This window comes from Sceloporus occidentalis, unplaced genomic scaffold, assembly GCF_023333645.1.
Source record: "Sceloporus occidentalis isolate IW3139 unplaced genomic scaffold, rSceOcc1.0.p SCAF_6, whole genome shotgun sequence".
NCBI classification, from domain to species: Eukaryota; Metazoa; Chordata; class Lepidosauria; order Squamata; family Phrynosomatidae; genus Sceloporus; species Sceloporus occidentalis.
The window spans coordinates 1,907,532-1,928,448 of NW_028316986.1; the positions used below are offsets into that span (position 1 = coordinate 1,907,532).

At 44.4% G+C, this 20,917-nt stretch overlaps 1 protein-coding gene across 2 annotated transcripts; it reads right to left on the bottom strand.

Annotated features, from left to right (window-relative positions):
- Positions 1-10: 10 nt before the first annotated feature.
- Positions 11-19,177, bottom strand: SLC35F6 (solute carrier family 35 member F6). Of its 2 annotated transcripts, none has more exons than XM_089528701.1 (6): positions 19,098-19,177; positions 10,574-10,646; positions 8,969-9,140; positions 6,897-7,109; positions 2,649-2,759; positions 11-2,224 (listed from the first exon to the last, which is right to left on the bottom strand). In XM_089528701.1, the coding sequence occupies exons 3-6, from the start codon at positions 9,129-9,131 to the stop codon at positions 1,752-1,754; spliced, it is 960 nt and encodes a 319-aa protein (XP_089384827.1). In that variant the 5' UTR covers positions 9,132-9,140; positions 10,574-10,646; positions 19,098-19,177; the 3' UTR covers positions 11-1,751. The 2 variants fall into 2 exon arrangements, with proteins under 2 accessions (XP_089384827.1, XP_089384826.1); XM_089528700.1 differs by lacking the exon at positions 19,098-19,177 and adding an exon at positions 16,300-16,401.
- Positions 19,178-20,917: the final 1,740 nt, after the last annotated feature.

Here is a 20,917-nt window from a genome sequence, read left to right on the forward strand (position 1 = left end):
ACCAAGAATCTCAAAATCAAGCTGTTTTTATTAGTTAGTTAATGCATTTTAAAAATATTCCCAAGGTGGAGAATCCAGCCCTCCTTCCCTCCCTCACATGCCCCTCACTACTACTACTACCATCATCCACAGAGGGAGCCCAGGCAAAGTCTGCTCAGCATTTAAGAGGTCTGTCTTAGAGAGAATGTGATGAAGCTGGCCCTGACTGTGGAGTGGATCTCAATGCCTACTTCTCAGGTGTAGTCTGCACGACTTGGGACAAAGATGTCACCCCCCCCCCCCGGCACACAAGTGGGGATCCAAACTGACCCCCGAGGGGCATCTCAGGCCCACCACCAACCACAACCTGGCTGGACTGCTACCCTCCTCACCGCCACAAGTGCTTGCTAGGAGGTTGTTCAGGACTCATCTAGAGGGGAGCGGCCTCTTTTACAGACGGGACACGAAGGGGTGAATTTGGAAGTGGGTCCAATCAGCCAGCCTCTTGGTAGCCAACTCTCCACCCATCATCCCCCCAACGCTGGTTAGACAGGTGTGAAGAACCCACTATGTCCAAAAGTAAGTTGGTAAGAAGCGCATCATCCCTGACTGGCTGAAGCTCAATTGCTTTGAGGCTCTGGGAGAGTTTTCACCAGGAAGGAAAGATACACAGGAAAAAGTCAAACGTTTGGAGCACTGCAAAGGTTAGAGCAGCCTCCCTGAACCAAATTCCCTCCTGCCGTGCTGGACTACAACCCCCATCATGCACAGCTGGCAATGAAAGCAGCTGCATCTGACAGAGAGGTAGCGATTCTGGACTCTCAGTGCCTCACCGTCCACTATCCCTTATTTTGGGAAGATGGCAATAGAAGAAAAGTGAGGTACTTGACATGAAGAAGGCATGACTTGTCTCCCCCCAGATGTTCTTGGATTGCAACCCCCAGCATTCCTCACCACTGGCAATGTTAGATAGGGCTGATGGGACCTGCAGTCCAACCACAGATGGGAGCCATCAAGCTATGCTGGAGTTTATGGATAGCAAGGGTATCAGAGACCTAGAAACGCTTTCCTCTTTGTACATCAGCTTAAATGATATTGCCAGTTCCAACCAGAATAGACCCATTGAATCAACTGGATTGCCCTACCTCTCGACTCACCCTTCAACCCTCGATTCAATGGGCCTATTCTACTTGGGACTATGCAACAGGATGAAAGCCATGAAGTGTTGTATTAGCAGAGAGAAAAATAATTGCCGAATAATGCAACTGATCCCCACAAAGCAGATGGACGCAACCTGAGCCACAATGCCTCCCTGACAATGGTGGGATTCAAGTGGCCCTCCAGATGTTGTTGTAGACTGCAGCTCCCTGTTAGCCAGCATAGCCAATGCTCAGGAATGCTAGGAAAGGTAGATCAACAACATCCGGAGGGGAGCACATGACCAGTCTTGAGATTTCTAAGATGCTGCAGATAGCTAAATGCCAGGTATGTGCCCCCTGATACCAATTCTGGAGGGTGGAGGTGCTTTTCTACCAACACCAGGGGAAAACAAGTCCTCAACCATTTGGGGACTGGTTCCTTTGCGGTTGCAAACCCCATTGCTTGCTTCCTTCTGTGATGTGAACAAGACTGCTGAATGGTGGAAAAGCTTCCAAGGTGAAGCAGAGCCCCTCTGAGTCAAAAAAAGTCTGGGGACTTCTGGTCCTGGCATCCCAGTGATGCATGCAGGAGGTACCACAAAGTGTCCCTGGTGCAACAAGGCTTCGTTCCCATCAGCTGTCCCCATTGATGGAAGCACTATCTGCAGCCAAGAGGCCTTCCCTATCTGGATCCGCACCCGCAGCAGGCCTCCTCCAGGGCAGGCGGGCAAGGAGTGGCTGGTGCAATCCATTGTAAAGAGCGGCCCCCACCAGCAGGATGAGGAAGCCGAGGATCTGCAGCCCATGGAAAGCCTCCCAGCCAACGGCCAAACTGACTGCCCAGATGACCACTGTCCGGAGGCTGTCCAGCACCATCCGGGTGGTGGCACTGATCTCCTTGGTGACGCTGATGCCGGCGAAGTTGAAGAAGGCGATGCTGCTGATGTTGCCCAGCAGGGCCAGGGCAATGAGCGGGCGGCGGCCGATCTGGCAGAAGGCATCCAGGGCATCTTCCAATACCTTGCGTGGGTTGCCACTGAAACTGCCCCCGGGGATGAAGTACATGGGCACTAGGAGGAGGGAGAGAATGACAAAGCCAAAGAAACCTGTGTGGAGAAAGATGAGATTTCAGAGACCAGAAAGTGCATCCAGACCAGGAGTGGGATTCGTCTAGCCCTCCAGGCATTCTTGGACTGCAGCTCCCAACACTAGCAAGGTTGGCAAGCAAGGAATGTCGGGAACTGCAGTTTTTATTTGGGTTTTCTGAGCATGCAATATGCTTTTTCAATGCTTCAGTTGTTTTGAGGTTGAAGTCTTAAAGGAGTGTTTTAATTGGGATGTATACAAGTTTAATGCTTTTTAAACTGCTGTGCTCCATACTGTTCTATCTATGGCGGTGCTATCAGGAAGCACACCAAGGTATTGGGAAGTGAATGAATGACCCACAAAATGGCTTTTACATTTGTTTGGTTGTTGGTTTATTATTAAAAACAATGACCCCCCCCCCCCCCGGTCCTCTCACTTGCCTACCTTCAGTGCCAACAGCCCGGAGAGGGTGGACATCATGCTTGTAGACAAACTTTTCCTCCAGCACCATCTGGATGGCGACAATCACCTGGGCCATGATGATAAGAAGGTCACCTGCAGGAAAGAGAGACCCAAAGCACGCTAGGATAGCAATTGTATGGACTGCAACCACCTACTCCCCATGCATCAGAAGATGCTGCCCAATTTTCTTTTGATTTTGGGCACAGCCTACTCCTACACCTTTAAGGGATGCAACGTGGGGCATAGTCTGCATCTGCACTTCAGAAATAATGCAGCTTGACACAGCTTTAACTGCCATGGCTCAATTCTATGGAATTCTGGGAGCTGTAGTTTTGTGAGAGGTTTAGCCTCTGACAGAGAGCTCTGGTGTCACAACTGTTATACCTTTGTAATCTGCTTTGATTCCTCTGTGAAAAAGCAGAATATAAATAAATTATATTAATAATAATAATAATATTACAACAAACTATAAATCCAAGGATTCCATAGCATTCAACTATGGCAGTTAAACAGTGTCCAATTGCATCATTTTTGCAGAGCAGGTGCAGCAATAATGGCACCTCAAAACTACCAGGCAGCAAAACCAGTGGCCAGGTTGCCACTTTGGGTTCCAGAAAAAAATTATTAATATGGCTCAAGCAGGTTTGGGATACAGAGAGATCCCTCAAATAGTCCTGTGACCCTCTGTGTGGGCCCAAATAGGGCTTAGAAGGTATCTGCTGTTCTCCCTACTCAATTTTGGACTGGATGGCCCTTGGGGTCTCTTCCAACTCTATGATTCCAATTTGTGGGGTTTGAACACTGGGGAGTCTGTTCCATGTTTCTCTTTCTCCTTATATTATGCTGCACTTTCCTCTGACTGTAAACTATTAATTTATCAGAATCAAATTAAATATTTTGAATTGATTTTAATAGAATTAGTTTACTGGACAAGTTCCATTTCGGTGTTACAGCTGGTAGCCTCTGATCTATCTTTGCTGCTGTGTGCCTTCAAGTCATTTCCGAACTCATCACAGGGTTTTCTAAGGTGTGTTCAGTTTGACTTTGCCTTTGCTTTCTTCTGAGTCTGAGAGAGTGTGTTGTCTGGCAGAGGAGCCATTACACTGCACTGGCTCTTGTAACCTATCTACGGCGCATTACAGAGCGCCCAAGAAGGAACTGCAGTGGCCAAACTGCACGGTTCCTGGGCGCAGCAAGAAAGAAGCGCTGAAATGGCGCTTCTTTCCACACCCCGGAAGTGGCGCCATGAGGCGCTAGTTGCACATTTGCGGCATCACTTCTGCCGTGTGACGTCCGGATGCTATGCATCCGCGACGTCAAAATGGCGCCCCCCATGTGGACGGGTGCTGCCATTTTGTACGGACTCGGTCCGTACTAGGGTTGAGGGGCATCTGGAAGGGACGCCGCTTCTCAACCCTACTACACCCCTTCCTAACCCTAGCATGACCCTTTGGCGCGTCTGTAACACGCCTACCTTCTGTTCATTTGTCTGATTTCATAGATTCACCAAGTTGGAAGGGACCCCAAGCAAGGATGTAGCCAGGATTTTGGGAAGGGGGGGGGTCAAGACTAAGTGCCACCATTTTGAGAGGCTAAGAGCCCCCCCCCCCCAAGACACAAAAAGAGGGTCGAGCGTTTACCCTCGACACCTTGATGGCACCACTTTAACTTCCGTTATGGCTTCGTGCAATGGAATCTTGGGAACTGTAGTTGAGTCATCTGTCAGGTGCCACAACAAACTACAAATCCCAGCATTTCACAACATGGAGCCAAGGGCAGTTAAAGTGGCATCAAACTGGATTATTTTTTCAGTGCAGATGCAAACTGAGTCCTTCCTCTGAAGGTGTTTACATCAGATAAATTCAGCTCGATAAAGCAAAGTGCAGCTGCTCACGCAATGAGCGGCAGCCACTCTGTTCATGCTCAGAGACACTCTGCTCATGCTTTGAGACACTGTATTCCAACATCTGAGCTGAGCTACGAACCCAGGCTGCATCCACACATTTCATTCCCACTTCCAAGAGGGATTTTTAATTTTGAGACACACACACACACACACACACACACACACACACACACACACACACCTTTTAATTCCAAGACCTACCTACCTACCTACCTACCTACCTACCTACCTATCTACCATAATTTTTAATTCCAAGCCATTATAGGTTCCTTTCTTTTTATATTAAACAAACCCCTTTAAGAGAATCCTATTTTGGGAGAAAGGCAGGGTATAAAATCAATCAATAAAAAATTATAGTGCAATAGTCCATCAGTGCATGGCTTACATTGTAAGACTTTATACCTTTATACATTTAAAAACTATTAAAATCACAGTAGGCTCAGAGTGCTACAGAATCATGGAATCATAGAGTTAGAAGAGACCCCACGAAGGGCCATCCAGTCCAACCCCATTCTGCCATGCAGGAACTCTCCATCAAAGCATCCCGATTGACATGCTGAAAAAGGGCCAGCTAACTGTATTTTATTCTATTTGTCTTTTAAAGAAGAGGAAAAACAAGGCTGGAAGGAAGCCTCTTGCCTTTTTGCATCACAGACTCTCCTCTTTTTTGTTGTTGCAAAAATCCAGAAATGACTGTTTTTGAAAACCTGAGTCCATTCTCAGGAGAAATGTCCAGAGTAGAGTCTGAGTCTCTTTTCTCTGGACTTCCAAAACCCCAAACTGACCCTGAGAGCATCTGGTCTGACCCCCAACTCAAGGAAACTTGGAAATCCTGAAGGTTTAGATCAATTACTGAATGATTGAATTATACAAGTCGGCATAGTGGTCTCAGGGTTTCCCCTGAAGCTCAGTATGCAGAAGCACAACATTATTTTAAAAATATTGTGCATTAAATTACCTTCAGTCTATGTCTATGAGATGCATATGAAACGTACATGGATCCCATCTCCCAGTATAATATCCCATTAGACATAATACTGTATATAAATATACCAAACTCTGAAAAACTCCAAAATCCAAAATACATCTAATCCTCAGCATTTTGGGTAAGGGATATTATTATTATTATTATTATTATTATTATTATTATTATTATTATTATACTATATTGTACATGGATATAACAGCTAAAAGTTAGAAGTCACCTTTTCTTTCTTTTATATTTCCTTTTAGAAGCTTCCTTCCTTCCTTTTTTCTTTCTTCCTTTCTCCTCTTGCTCCCTTTCTTTTCCTTCTTTTCTTCAGTTCTCCCTCCCTCTTATTCTTCCTTCCTTTTTTCCCTTCCTTCCCTTCTTCTTCCTTCTTCTGCAAAAGCACAAGGGAGGAAGGGGGAGGAGGAGGAGGAGGAGTAGAAGCCGGACTCTGAAGGAAACGAAAGCGAAAGGAGTCACAGGGACTCCCTCTCTCCCCCCCCCCCTCTCTGAGCTTGCAACTGGCGTTCAAGCTCCTTCCTCCTCCCTCCTCCCTCCCCCCTCCATTAAAGCCAGGGAGCAGAGGGAAAAGGGGAACTTTTGTTTTGTCTTTCCTCTGTTCCCTCGCCGTGGTTTTAATGGAGGGGAGGGGGGAGGAAGGAGCTTGAATGCCCCCAGGGCCTGATGGGGGGGTTCCGACCCCCCAACCCCCCCCCCCCCGGCTACGTCCTTGCCCCAAGGGTTATCCATTCCAATTGTTTTGAGAATAGGCCAGAGAGCCCGGACGAGAGGACACTACGTCATCGGGGTGGAGATTCCTCACTGCGCGGGAAAGACTGATCCAATTAATTAACTTTATTGCTTTATGGGGGTGGGTCTGCTCATGGGACTATATAACCCATCTGTAACTATGTATCTTCATTCCTGACAAAGAAGTCACTTCTGTTGCCTATACCTTTACCTTTCAATAAAGCTGTTACTTTTTGGAAGCACAGCCTCTTGTTGTTTGGGGGTGGCAATTGGGAGCCTGACACCCAGCAATGTCTCACTGCATTGCTATAAAAGAGGAATTCAAATCAATGGGTGATGGCAGCTTAGTTCAGATAAGTGCTCTCTGGAAGTCCCAGTCTGCTCAGCAGAAGCAGGAAAAAAGGATCTCAGAAGCATTACAACAGGGATCCTGCAGACATAGCAATGTCAAGGAAAGTCAAGTCTGCAAGAACTTGGAAGCCTTCCCCTTCTTTACGTTTCTCCTTTGACAGAGATTGGATGCTGGTTGAAAAATGGGCTTTTAAATTTTTTTGAAACTCCCAGGCAATGCCTCCCAGGTCTTTCTCTCCCAGGCCCTTCTTACCTGTGATAACGTCACTGAGCTGGTGCTTCTCATCGTTGCTGTTCAGGAGATCGGCCAGACCCACCACCACCAGGCCCAGGATGGTGAACAGAATGCCCAGCCACTGGCTGAGGGCCAGTTTCCGCCCGAGGAAGGCCACCGAGAGGAGCCCCGTGAAGATGATCACGGCTCCTCGCAGCATCTGGAAGCTGGAGGCGCTGGTCATGTTCAGAGCTGGAAGGGAACCGGGGTGGAGGAATGAGGATGGCAAGGAGAGATGAAGGTTGGTTTGTTATGCCAAAGTACCACAAGAGAACTGCAGGGGTCTAAGGGTGGGAGGGAGATTATGGTCCCCAGACTGCAATCCTCAGGCCTGGCACTCACACTTACAGTTAGTCCTATGTATCTGAAGATGCCAGCCACGGATGCAGGCAAAACACAGGAATAAACTCTTCTAGAGCATGGCCACATAGCCTGAAAAACCTACAAAAACCTATCCATATATTCTTTATCCATGGATTCAAGCATCCATGGTTTGATGCATGAATTTTAAAAAAATCAAACCTTAATTTTGTAAGGGACACCATCTCACTATGTCATTGTATTTTATGGGACTTGAGCATCCATAGATTGTGGTATCCATGGGGGTCCTGGAACCAAAACCCAGCAGATACCAAGGGCACCCTGTATTAGATAAAAAAACAACAACATGTTTCTAGGTCTCATGGTGAGGAAGGAAGGAGAATGTAGAGAATTCAAGGATAGGAAAGGAGGAGTAAAAGGGATGTGCTAATGGGAATATACAATAAGGAAGAAAACATGTTCTTCTGTGAAATCTGCCCTACAATTACTGGGAAAGGAAACCAACTTCTAGTCCAGGAATGGGCGAATGATGGCCCCTTAGGGCCTTTATGGTTTCTTGAATCAAAAGGAGGGGGTGAATTGCCTCCTCCAAAGCAGCTTTTAAATACGTTGCAGGGTGCATTCCCTTCCTTCTGGTGGAGAGCTGTAAGCACCTCATGAAACTACAAATCCCAGGATTCTATAGGATGGAACCACAGCATTTGAAGTGATACAAAAGTGCTGCAATTCTTTTTTCACATGGTTCCAATACAACTGTTGTTCTATTGTTTTTAAAACTTTTGTATTATTCATGGTTTCAATTGTGTTTTGCTATAATACATACACCATGAGCCCCCTTGGGTCACAAACTAGGATAAAGATGTGTAAATTTACAGCGCTTTATAAATAAAGGTTAATAATAATAATAAAGATGGGGTATAAATTAAATACAGACACACACTGGTGTCACATGGACACAATCTAAGGACATAATTTGTGAGCTGAGTCAAAGCTGCAAGCATAATAATAATAATAATAATAATAATAATAATAATAGTTTATTTATATTTTCCTGCCTCTCCCAATGGTAAACCCAATGCTACAGTTCATATTCTCAGTAAGGCTTCTTCCCACATTCGCTTGGGCCTTATTTATCTATCATAGAATCACAGAATCGTAGAGTTGGAAGAGACCCCAAGGGCCATCTAGGCCAACCTCCTGCCATGCAGGAAATCCAAATCAAAGCATCCCCGACAGATGGCCATCTAGCCTCTGTTTAAAGACCTCCAAAGAAAGAGACTCCACTACATTCTGAGGGAGCATCTTCCACTGTTGAACAGCCCTTACTATCAGGACGTTCCTCCTAATGTTGAGGTGGAATCTCTTTTCCTGCAGCTTGCATCCACTGCTCCGTGTCCTGTTCTCTGGAGCAGCAGAAAACAAGCTTGCTCCCTCCTCAATATGACATCCTTTCAAATACTTAAACAGGACTATCAAATAGATAGGTGAGGAGGTGATATGCCACCTTTCCCCCAGAAAGGGACCCAAGATGGCTCACAAGGGCTTCCAGGAATTGTGGTGGAGGTTGTGAATCAGCTCTGGGTTTCAGTGTGAATTTTCAAGGATCCTTCCAAATGCTGAACCCATTTTGAGGGATGAGGCTTGGAGTTCCTTTAAAGTTTGGACTAGGCCCTGAATCTGACCACCAGCTGCAACTGCTTGGCATAGAAAAGAGACTCAAATCCACTCACCCACATACATGAGGCTGGTCCCTGTCATGTCGCACAGCGCTGGAGGCAGGAAGAGGAAGGGGTTGAAGGACTGGGGGGCAGCCATGGTGGGCTCTGGCCTCCGCCGGTCGCTGCAGAGAAGGAGGTAGAAGACGGCCAGGCAGGAGAACTCCCCCAGGAACATGCCCACCGCCTGGAAAGCAACCAGAGGCATGTCAATTTTCTAGATGGCTACTGATAACATTCTCTCTTTTTTAATTGAAATATAAAAATACAAAATGTTGGTCTGGACAACTTTCACATTCACAAGAACAACAGTATAACATGACAACACAAACAAACAAACGAGTAGACAAACAAAACCAATGCAATATACATACCAATCCAAAGACTTACATCTGAAAACACATTTAACATATAACTATTTTGCAAGAATTCTTCATTTTCTCTTAAACACTTCCTAGTTTCCTATACTGTACTTGTTCTAATGAAGCTAAATCATAATTCCTAAAAAAGGTAAATTCTATGCGTAAGATTGGGATTCGTAAGCAAATTGTTGCATTAACTAACACTATCGATAGCAGAACATTTCAGAGACTATTATACTATATACATTTTCTACTTTTCAATTTACATTCAATATTTCCATTTCAGAACTAATAGTATTTTATATCTCAAAGAGTAGGGACACTTAACAAAGAGGTCTAGCTTTAGAGAGTAAAAGGTAAAAAGAGCGCAAACAATCAAATTGCTAATTTGGCAGAGTCATACATTCTCCATTGTTTCCAGCTGTAGTTCTGTACACATACCCTACTGATAACATTCTCATCTGTAGGAGAGAGGAGGTGAGGTGGAGAGAGGACTGAATCCTCGCCAGGTTTAAATCTCAATTTTTAAAGGAGTTTCCCAAGGCTTTGTTTTGAGGACAGGTGTTCTGCACAACGGCTAGGTCCTTTCAAAGTTTGACCTAAACCTGGAGCAGACAGGCAGGCTTGGAGACACATCCTTGACATGGACATCTTCAGATGCCACTGATAGGGAATAAGGAACATTTCCCTTGTCTGCTGCAAGCAACAGAAGTCTGTTCACTTGTCGATCGGGTCATAGCCAGCTGACCTTCCCCGACTTGAGGAAAGACATCAGAGATACTGCTTCTGCCTGTTTCACTGGAGATCACTGGTGGGAAGGAGTTGGAAACATCAGTGTCCTCACTGACAAAAGAGCAGACCTCTGTTCCTCACAGCAACTGTTGCCCAGTAAACCAAAACGGGGATGTCAGGCTAGGAGATGCTAGTTACTAAATTATACTTATATAAGTATAATTAATATACTAAGACTTCAGCTATCATCATTATCTCATGCATTATTAGTCATACTTAGCAGCTTTCTCCTCTTTTGGGAAAAGAGCAGGATATGCATGAGATAACGCATATACTGCTCTTTTCCCCCAAAGAGCAGAAAGATGCTAAGTATGTCTCAGGTAGTGGCTCTGAATGTTAGAATTTGGAAAAGTTACATTATTGGACTACAGCCAGAACGGAAGAATTCTTTGAGTTGTAATCCCCCCCCCCCAACAAAATATTTCCCCCCAATTTCTCCTTCACAAAGTGGTTTCAGTTTGGTTACCTGGAGGAATGGGTGTTCGAACGTGTGTTCGCTGGTCCCATTGCACCCCACGGCAGTCAGCGTGTCAGCCCACCTGAGAGAAAGAGGACACCCATTAGAATAGTCACACACACCCCTTTGTGGTTCTGGAGCACTTCACCTCTACCTGTGAGGACAGAAATTTGCGATATCAGACAGAGAACTCAACCCCTTGAGTTTCTCTTCTCTCTTTTTGTTTTGCTTTCAAAACCTAGATTTCTGGTCCTTCCTTCTAGATGCTATGAAAGTAAGTGAAATCTCAGACAACAGAAACAACAGACTTGTGTTTGTTCTGGAGATGCTTTCATTTGCTATCCTGGAGCTGTTCTGTGGGTGGGCAGAGGGAGCTGTGCCCTGGGGTTGAAAGGAATCACGTCCGAAAGGGATACTTCCATATGCAAGGATTTAAAGGTTGGAACTGTTTTGGTGAGCCATGCCAGCATAGCTATGCCTGGGTTAAATAGGTGCCACGATGAAGGAAAAGGCTCTGGGAGCATCAGCCTTGAAGAAAAGAAGGCACTTTTTGAAGATATTGGCTCTTCAAGAATCCCAGGAGACTTCATCTGCCTTATCTGTACAGCTCAGGTCCAGGTTATCTGAAGGAACACATACTCTCCTATACGCTTGGCTCTGGCCTTTGAGATCTTCTGGGGCACCCTTCTCTCTATCCCAGCAGCCTCAGGAACACTTGGTCGGGACATGCGAGGCAGGATCTTCTCAGTGGCTACTTCCAGACCCTTCCCAGAAAGACTAATCTGCCCCCCTTTGCTAGCTTTCCACAAGCAAAGAAAACTCTTTTGTTGCAGTGTGTGTGGTGCAGTCTCCTTCTTCGGAGGTCTTTAAACAGAGACTGAATGGCTATCTGTCCCAGGGAGGACTCTTGTGTATTCCTGCATGGCAGAATGGGGTTGACTGGGCGACCCTTGATGTCTCTTCCAACTCTCAGATTGTATGATTACCGTATATACACAACTATACATCGACTTCATATATAAGTCGAGGACAGGTTTGGGGGCCAAAATTATGGATTTTGATATGGCCCGTGGATAAGTCGAGGATAAAACTTCAGGGCATGTAACAAAGGAAGACGCAAAGGAAAATGATGCCAAAGAACTTATTAAAATTCTGGCAGCCATAACTGTGCTCATCCTAAGGCCTAAACAGATAAGAGAGTAGCAGCGATCCATGCTTCTTTTTGGTGCTCCCAGGATGGACTAAGCTCTGGCCTTTTACAACTCTATTCAGAGAAAGGGGATGGCTCCTTTTTAATATATGTAAGAGTTAAAGTACAGGACTTACATTGACCTGTGGATAAGTCAAGCCAGCTTTTTGGGTCAAGTTTTTGACTAAAATTTCTAGACTTATATACGAATATATACAGTATATACCTTAGCACTGTTTTTTTCCCCTGGGGAAATGGGGCTTGAATAATGTGCTGGACTTTTATTTGCTTTTTAAAAAATGATAATTTGTTTTGTCTGGAAGACAAAAAGGAACATGTCCAGAGGAGAGGGAGCAAAAGGGTGAAGGGTCTCATAACCACCAAGCCCAATGAGGAGAGATTTAGGGAGCTGGGTAGGTTTAATCTGGATAAGAGAAGGTTAAGAGAGGACATGATAGCCATATTTAAATATTTGAAGGGATGTTTTATGGAGGAGGGAGCAAGCTTGTTTTCTGATGCTCCAGAGAACAGGACACAGAGCAATGAATGGAAGCTACAGGAAAAGAGATTCCACCTAAACCACAGGAAGAAATTCCTGATGGCAAGAGCTGTTTGACAGTGGAAGACACTGCTGCCTTGGAGACTGGTGGGGTCTCCTTCTTTGGAGGTTTTTAAACAGTCTGGATGGCCCTTAGGGTATCTTTCAACTCTGTCATTCTATGGTTTTATGAATGTATTTGTTAATGGTTTTGTGAGTTCTGCCTCATGGCAGACTGGGGTTGGACTGGATGGCCCTTGTGGTCTCTTCCAACTCTATGATTGTATGAATGCAGTCCTCCATATGAGACTTGACCAGCACAGAATATAGTGAGACTATTATTTACCTTGTCTTGGAAACTACAGTTCAATTACTTTGTAAAGTTGAAGGCTTTCACAGTTGACATCCATAGTTATTTCTGAGTTTTTCAGGCTGTGTGGCCATGTTCGAGAAGAGATTATTCCTGATGTTTCACCAGCATCTGTGGCTGCTATCTTCAGAGAACATCTTCTCTGAAGATGCTAACCAGAGATGCTAGCGAAACATCAGGAGCAAACTCTTCCCGAACATGGCCACTCAGCCCGAAAAACTCAGAAAAAACTATAGTTCAATTACTGCTTGCTAAAATTTGTGGTGCATCCTTTCTGTCTAGACTTGCCCCCAGCCTAGCAGCAATTGCAAAAGACGCTTGTCTGTCTCTCCACTGACACTGGGCCAGAATGCTTGATTTTTTGGAATCTGAGACCAGGATGTAACAGAAAGAGGAGCAGGAGAGCAAACTCCGTCAAGGATCAGATGCCATGGCTGCCAATCATCTTTGTTGACATCCTGAAAGACACAGACGCGCTTCTCTGGAGCAAGAACGAGGGACAACCGGAGTCTTCTGTTAATCCTCAGGGGCTGATAGAGGATTTCTTAGGGCAGGAGGGCCCATTAACACATGCCTCAGTTACTACTGTAATGCACTTTAATGGGAATCATGCAGCTCTCCTGATGTTGTTGGGACTGCAACTCCCATCAGTCTGAACCACCACTGCCACTGATGATGGATGCTAGGAGTTGCAGACCAACAAAGTCTGGAGAGCCAGATGATTCTCACCTCCTTGGGATACTGGTTGAGTCCCTTAGCTGCCGTTTGTGAGAATTCACCTGTGGTCAGCAAAATATTCCAGCTGACCCTTGAAATATTTGGACAGGGCAGAGGGATCGCTCATATTCACATGGTTGATTTATTGCTACACCAAGTAGACAAGCAAGTCTAAAAGCAAACTGGTTTGCAGTGTGTTTTTCTAAAGCTAATCCAGCAGAATTTGGGTGCACATGACCGCTCTCGAAATGCCAATGGCGGGTCACTTTATCAGGATACTTGCTTAGTCAGTCCTAGATGTTGTAAGATGGGGATGACTCACACACAGGCCTTTCTTTCACAGAATAATGAAAACCAAGAAAGCTGTGCAGCTGGCCCTCCACATTTGTGGCTGTGACTTTCGTAGATTTGATTATCTGCTCTTTTGATTACTATGGGGCAAAACAGACGGCCCCAAAGCGATGGCTTGACGCCGCCCCTTTTAGCACTGGATTGGGGCTGCAGCAACCACATGCCGCTGTCCCAATCCGGCGCTTTGCCAGCTCTAAAAGAAACGGCAAAATGCTGCTCCTTTTAGAGCCAGCATAAAAGCGTCCTTTATTTATTTATGGTATTTATACTCTGCTCTTCAGCCCTAAAGGCTCTCAGGCAGCTTACAGATAGTTATTCAGACAGTTCCCTGCCCTTGCCAAGGTGTCGGTACATTATCTGCTGAAAGCCTGCTGGCATAAAAAAGTTTTTACCTGCCAGCAAAAGGCCAGCAGGGAGGGGGCCAGCCTATATCTTTGGATTCCGCCCTTATCTTGTTCCTTATCTTTATCCATGGATTCAATCATCCAAGGCCTGAAAAATAATCCCAAAAAGCAAACCTTGATTTTGCCATTTTATATGAGGGGAACCATTTTACTTTAATGCAATTTGAACATGCATGGATTTTGGTATCCATAGGGGGAGGGGGGGTCCTAGAACCAAATTCCAGTGGATACCAAAGGTACCACGATGGGGCTATATAGAAATAAATTTATTTTCAAACAGTGGATGCTTGAATCTGTGGATTAAAAAATCCGTGGATATGGAGGGCTGTCTGTACAACATTTTAAAATAATTTTGTGCATGGTCCTGGAACCAAACCCCAGCGGATATCAAGGGTTCCACGATGGGGCTATGCAGACTGCCCCTCTTCTGCCAGATCGGGGCAGCAGTAACTGCATGCCATGGTCCAGATCTGACCTTTCCAGGTCATGCGCCATGTGGAACAGTGCATGGTGTCATGGTGCTCTGGGGACAGAGTTAGAGTATATGTCATGTGTATGTGATGCCCCAGTTGGCCTTTCAGGCAGGTCTGTACTGGGCCTATCTTACAAAGTGCTGGACTTGAACCAAATGGGAGAGCTGCCGTGACTTCACTGAACCCAAGTGCACTTCTCTAATGTTTCTGGTAATATTTGACCAAGCTCTGGAACAGCAAGAACAGCAAATCCAGTGACACTGAAGGAATTTCAGGAACAAGATAAGGACAGAATCCAAAGATAGAGCTGTGTTAGTCTGCAAAATCAGTACGTAGAGAGATCTTGTAGCACCTTTGAGACTGACTGAAAGAAAGAAGTTGGGATAAGAAATGAAGAAGAAAGATAAAGACAGCCCAGAGTGGGGCAGCTTGCTCAGCGCCTGCAACGGGGCAAAGCGGAGGTCCCTCTCCTTGGCCACTTATTTACCCAAACACTGAAAATTGCAGCCAGACAGAATACAGCAAACAGAGCTAAAACGGGAGAAGAAGAAGGCCATTTTCATCTCTACCCAGATGGCTAATGATTTTCCAGAATCCATCATTGTTATTTTTTCTTGAATTCTCCCACCTTTTCCCCAAGACTGGAGATCAAGGCGGCTTACAAGTGAAAATGACTGCCATACTGTTCAAAACACACAAAAGGCCAACATTAAAATAGAATCAAATGATAGGTTGAAATTCCCTTATCTGGAATGTTTGGGACCAGGAAGCATTTGGGATAGCAGATATTTGGGGGGTGGGGGTGGGGGGTTGGAATACCTGTATTTACACACACACACACACACACACACAGAATGAGACACCTTGGAGATAAAACCCAATCCTAAACACAAAATTAAATGATACTTAATATATACCTTACACGCGTAACCTGAAGCTAAGTTTATACATTATCTGCTGAAGTTTGGTTCCAGGATCCCTTGTGGGTAATAAAATCCCTGGATGCTCAAGCCCCATTCAATACACTGACTTAGGAAAACGGTGTCTCCTAAGAAATGGCAAAGTCAAGATTTGGGTTTTGCAATTTATATACTTTTAAAATGTTTTCAAACAGTGGCTGCTTGAATCCATGGATAAAAATAATCTGTGGATCTGGAGGGCTGAGTGTACAATATGTCTAAATACTGTTGTGCATGAAATCATGTTTGCGTACATTAAACCATCAGAAGGCAAAGGTGCCACTATCTCCGGTGAGGCCCAGCATGGTTTAGTGGGTTAGAGCATTGGGCTCTGGCTCTGGAAACCAGGCTTTGAATCCTGGCTGGGCCATGGAAACCCACTGGGTGACTTTGGGCAGGGCACACTCTCTCAGCCTCAGAGGATGGCAATGGCAAACCCCCTCTGAGAGCACTTGCTAAGAAAACCCTATGATAGGGTTTAAAAAGTGCCATTTCAGAGTAACAATTGTTTCCTCCCAAGCTTCCCAGTGTGCAAGCCTTCTGTTCCCCTTCTTATGCCTCAAAGCTCTTTGCAAAACTTGCAATGGTCCAATGGGCCACATTCTCCCTTCATTTCCCAAGGCGGGCTCCCTCTTTCCCAGCTGGCAAGCCTGCTTCCTGGCAGGGAGGGAGGAGTGCCTTTGGGGCTGGGGCTGCTTGCCCTCCCCTCCTTCCCATCCCTGCCCTTGACTCACTTGGCGGAGAGAGTGTTGATGGAGCCGGTGACCAGCATCAGGGCGGCCAGGAAGAGCTGGTACTTGGTCCAGGCCACCGCCATCCTGCCTGCTTGCCTGCCTCCTGGCCTCCTCCTCCGCTCGCAGCAGCCCCGCCTGCTGCCGCCTGCTCCCAAAAGAAAGGTCACATGACCAAGAGGCAGTCAGCTGACACTCAGCCGGGGAGGGGGAGGGGGGGGGCCCCCCAGATTGTGATTTTTGTTTGGCAAAACTGATCTCGTGGCCCAGGTTTTGCAAAGCGCCCAGATGGAAAACAAACAAACAAACTCCTTTCCCTTGCGAAATACACTCCCTAGACCTCGGATCTTGCAAAGGACATTTGGCAAACAGTACCATTTGTAGAATCGTATCGTGGTTTGGGTTGAGTGTTGGGATTACAACTCTGGAGAAGGGAATGGGAATCCGCATTCAGCCATGGAAACTACCTACTGGGGTTTCATGGGATCATAGAGTGGTAGAGTTGGAAGAGAAGCCAGGGGCCCTGGCCCAGTCCAGCCCCATTCTTCTGCCATGCAGGAACTCTCAAGCAAAGCATCTCCATGGGCAGATGGACGTCATCCAGTCTCTTTTTCAAGGAGGAGACTCAAAGGCAGCAACTTTCACTTCCCAACAGCCCTCACTGTCAGGAAGTTCCTCCTAATATTGAGCTGGAATCTCTTTTCCTGGAGCTTGCAACCATTGCTCCAGGTCTTATTCTCTGTAGCAGCAGAAAACATGCTCGCTCCATCCTCAACATGACAGGTAAATGTAAAGGTAAAGGTATTCCCCGTTGACAAGGTTGTGGCGTCATGTCTAAGCATAGGGGCCGGTGTTCACCTCCATTACTAAGCTGGAGAGCCAGCGTTGTCGGAGATTACTCTATGACCATGTGGCCAGCATGGCTGCACAGAAGGCTGTTCACCTTCCCCCTAAATGGTACCTATTGATCTACTTGATCTGCATGTGTCAAAGTGCTAGCTTGGCAGAAGTGATGGGAGCTCCCCACATGCGGCACCCGGGCCTTGAGCTGCCAACCTGCCAGTCTTAACAGAGTCAGCATCTTAACCGCTTGAGCCATTGTAGCCAGCAGCTAGTAATCTTCCTCTTTTTCCAAAGGCATCAAAATTATTACAAGTTGGGTCTCCCTGATCCAGAATGCTGGAATCCAATGTACGGTGGGCCTTTGGCATCCGCTGAGGTTTGGTTGCAAGGTCCCCCGTGTGGATGCCAAAATCCACGGATGCTCAAGTCATGTTAAATTCATTGGCATTGTAAAATAGTGTCCCCTGGATAAAACGGCAATATCAAGCTTTGCTACTGGGAATTTATATATTTTTAAAATATTTTCAAGTCATGGATGCTTGTATCTGTGGATAAAAAAATCTGTGGCTATGGAAGGCTGACTATGCTCCAAAGATTGGATGGCTGAGAGAGCGGCTCCTTTGCTTTCTGATGGTTCAGGGTAGGCAAACGTTGATTCATACACAAATCTATTTTTAAAAGTGTGTATAAAATCACCTTCAGGCTATAGTGATGATGATGATGATGATGACAATAGCAATAATAATAATAATAATAGTTTTATGTGTTTTTTTCAGGCTCTGTGGCCATGTTCTAGAAGAGTTTATTCCTGACGTTTCACCAGCATCTGTGGCTGGCATCTTCAGGCCACATCTACATGCCACTATTTTACATCTTCAATTTCTCTGAAGACTTCACAATAATAATAGTATTTATTTCTTACCCGCCTCTAATTGTTGTGAACAACTATTAACAGACACACAACATCATTTAAAACACATCATTTAAAAAACACATGAATTTAAAAGGACAGGAAAGATCTAAGACGTTGGAGAAGAGATGGTTGAGAGGTAATATGATAGTCCTGTTTAAGCATTTGAAGGCATGCCATATTGAAGATGGAGCAAGCTTGTTTTCTGCTGCTCCAGAGAAAAGGACCCAGAATGGATGCAAGCTACAAGAAATTAACGAAATTCCACCTAAACATTAGGAAGAACTTCCTTGTGGTAAGAGCTGCTCAGTGGTAGAAGATGCTGCCTTGGAGGCTAGTGGAGTCTCCTTCTTTGGAGGTCTTTAAGCAATTGCACAAATAAAGTGATATTGGAAATGCATTGTCACTGAAATCCCAAAAGCAAAAAGATGTGTGTTAATGCTTCTTTGTGACCACACTAATAGCAGGTTTTGTGTGACATAGTATGAAATTGTTTAGTGTAACTGCACAATTTTTCCAGGATATTCACGGGATAAACTCCTGATCTCCTTTGTGCGATAAACTGCTTCTATGATTCTGTGATAACCAAACTGGAGTAAATCTTCATTTAATCCTCCTCAGGTATTCCCCATATTTATGCTGAGGTGGGGAAAACAGGATTATTATCCCTCTGCACATAAACTGTGAAATCCTTTGGCGTCCATTTTATTTGTGAACTCCCTTTTCCCTTTTGACATCTTCCAATTTTAAGGCTTTCCATTTCATTTCTTAATTGTTGCTCTCATGATCTTTTTTCTCTCTACAAATTTAAATTTCGTCTGCTCTGATTCTCATTCTGATTTATTAATTCCTATTTTGAATACCCCAAACTGACAAAAGTGCCTTACATATTTTTCGGGGATTTACTTCCTAAGTGGTTTCTTCCCTTTTGTTTTCCAATTTATATTTAAATTTTAATTTGTGTCCTGAGGCGGCAGGTTAAGCGACAAATTAATGTCACTTTCTTTTTCCTCCACCTTGTTCCGTTTGTGAGGCAAATGAAACTTACTACGTGTTTCAATGTGATCTTCCTTACTCATGCTAAAGTATTCATCCATCATGATTTCTGTATTTAACTAATGGTTTCTATGTCACAGGTTTTGACTTTGTATTTTTCTTGTTGCTACTTCCCCCTCACAGTCTTCTGTTGCGGTTGTGCCATTTTATTGCCTGTCGCTGCTTGTCGTGCTTCTTCACCTGGGTTCGCTTTTAAGGAACAGAAAATAGCTTTTTAAACCTTTATTTTTTCCCCTCAACATCTATACTGTCTAACGTAAACCCAGTCCTGCGAACCTGGTGTTTACACACCACAGAACAGAGTATTAACTAAGGTGTAAATACACTGTAGAAGTAATACAGTTTGGCACTACTTTAACCGCCATGGCTCCACTTCACAGAAACCTGGGATCTGTAGTTTTGCGAGGCACCAGAACTCTTTAGCAGAGGACCTTGTAAAACCACAAATTCCATAGGCTACAGCACTTAAAGTGGTGCCAAACTATGTTATTTCTGCAGTACAGATGCAGATACCCCTGTGTCTCTTACCAAATGCTATAATTTTAGGTTTATACATCTTTATTGCTATCCCCCCCCCCCCCAGAAAACCACACTTCTGAAGAGTTTTCCAAAATATTCAGGGCCCCAATCTAAACCATTCAAAAACTGCTTCTTTGTCCGTAGCATAAATTTATTATTATTGTTGTTGTTATTGTTATTGTTATTATTTATAGTATTTATAGCCCGCTCTTCAGCCAAAAGGCTATCGCTGGCTTGTCTGAAGGAAAATAGCACAATCACAATAGAAGCCTGTGAGGGAGAAGGAAGTAGCAACAAGAAAAATACCAAGTCAGAACATGTGAAATAGAAACCGTTCATTAAAATCATAAATCATGATGGTTGTTTACTTTAAAACCAGAAAGGAGGATCAGATTGAAACATGGAGTACGTTTCGTTTACCTCACAAAGGGAGCAAGGGCAGAGGAAAAGAGAGTGACTTTAATTTGTCATTTAACCATCTGCCTTAGGCTCCATATTGGTAGGAAATATGCATTTAAAAATAACATTTAAAAAACAAGAGGGAAGAAACCAATTCTGTCATCTTGGGGGTATTTGAAAGAGGGATTAATTAATGTTTTCCACATTTATGGTGGACATGTACAACAGCAAAGAAATTCTGGAGAGAAATTCATAAGACGCTACAATCAATAATTGAAATACCACTTAAAGTGACACCAGAAAGCTTCCTATTAAACATAATAGAAGGAAATGAAGAAAGAAAAAAATTAACATTTATTCTATATTTGAGCACAGCCGCAAGAATGATCTTTGCCTAAAAATGAAAGGAGAAGGAAATATCCAGAGTGGCTCAGAAAATGTTTGGACATGATGGAGATGGACAGGATGTCAGCTCTGTTAAATGAGAATTTGCTAAAGGCTGGGACTGGAATTCAATGATAAACTTTTGTAAAGCAACATGGTCTACAAAGCAAACCGAGACTGAGAAACCAAGCAGCAATATGGATAAGGGATAAATGAATTTATATATATATATATATATATATATATATAGAGAGAGAGAGAGAGAGAGAGAGAGAGAGAGAGATACATACAATATACTAAAAAGAGTAACTTAAAGACTAATAATAAGATAGAAACAAACTGATTAAATTAAAAATTGACTAACAAATACAAGAAAGGTAAAGAATGTTTATAATGACATAGGAAAGGATACCAGAAAAAGACCTAAGAGATGGATAATTGTTTATATGAAGGACACCTAGTCATATAATTACTAATTTTTAGACTGGAATGAGAAGTGGATTGAACAAA

What these genes read in the sequence shown, in the direction of transcription:
- SLC35F6 (XM_089528700.1), bottom strand. Translation starts at nt 16,382, where the DNA reads ATGGCGGTGGCCTGGACCAAGTACCAGCTCTTCCTGGCCGCCCTGATG. An exon ending in ATCAACACTCTCTCCGCCAA is followed by an intron (nt 10,647 to 16,299) that starts GTGAGTCAAGGG and finishes TCTTTCTCTCAG; the next exon opens with GTGGGCTGACACGCTGACTG. An exon ending in GACCAGCCTCATGTATGTGG is followed by an intron (nt 7,110 to 8,968) that starts GTGAGTGGATTT and finishes GTTCCCTTCCAG; the next exon opens with CTCTGAACATGACCAGCGCC.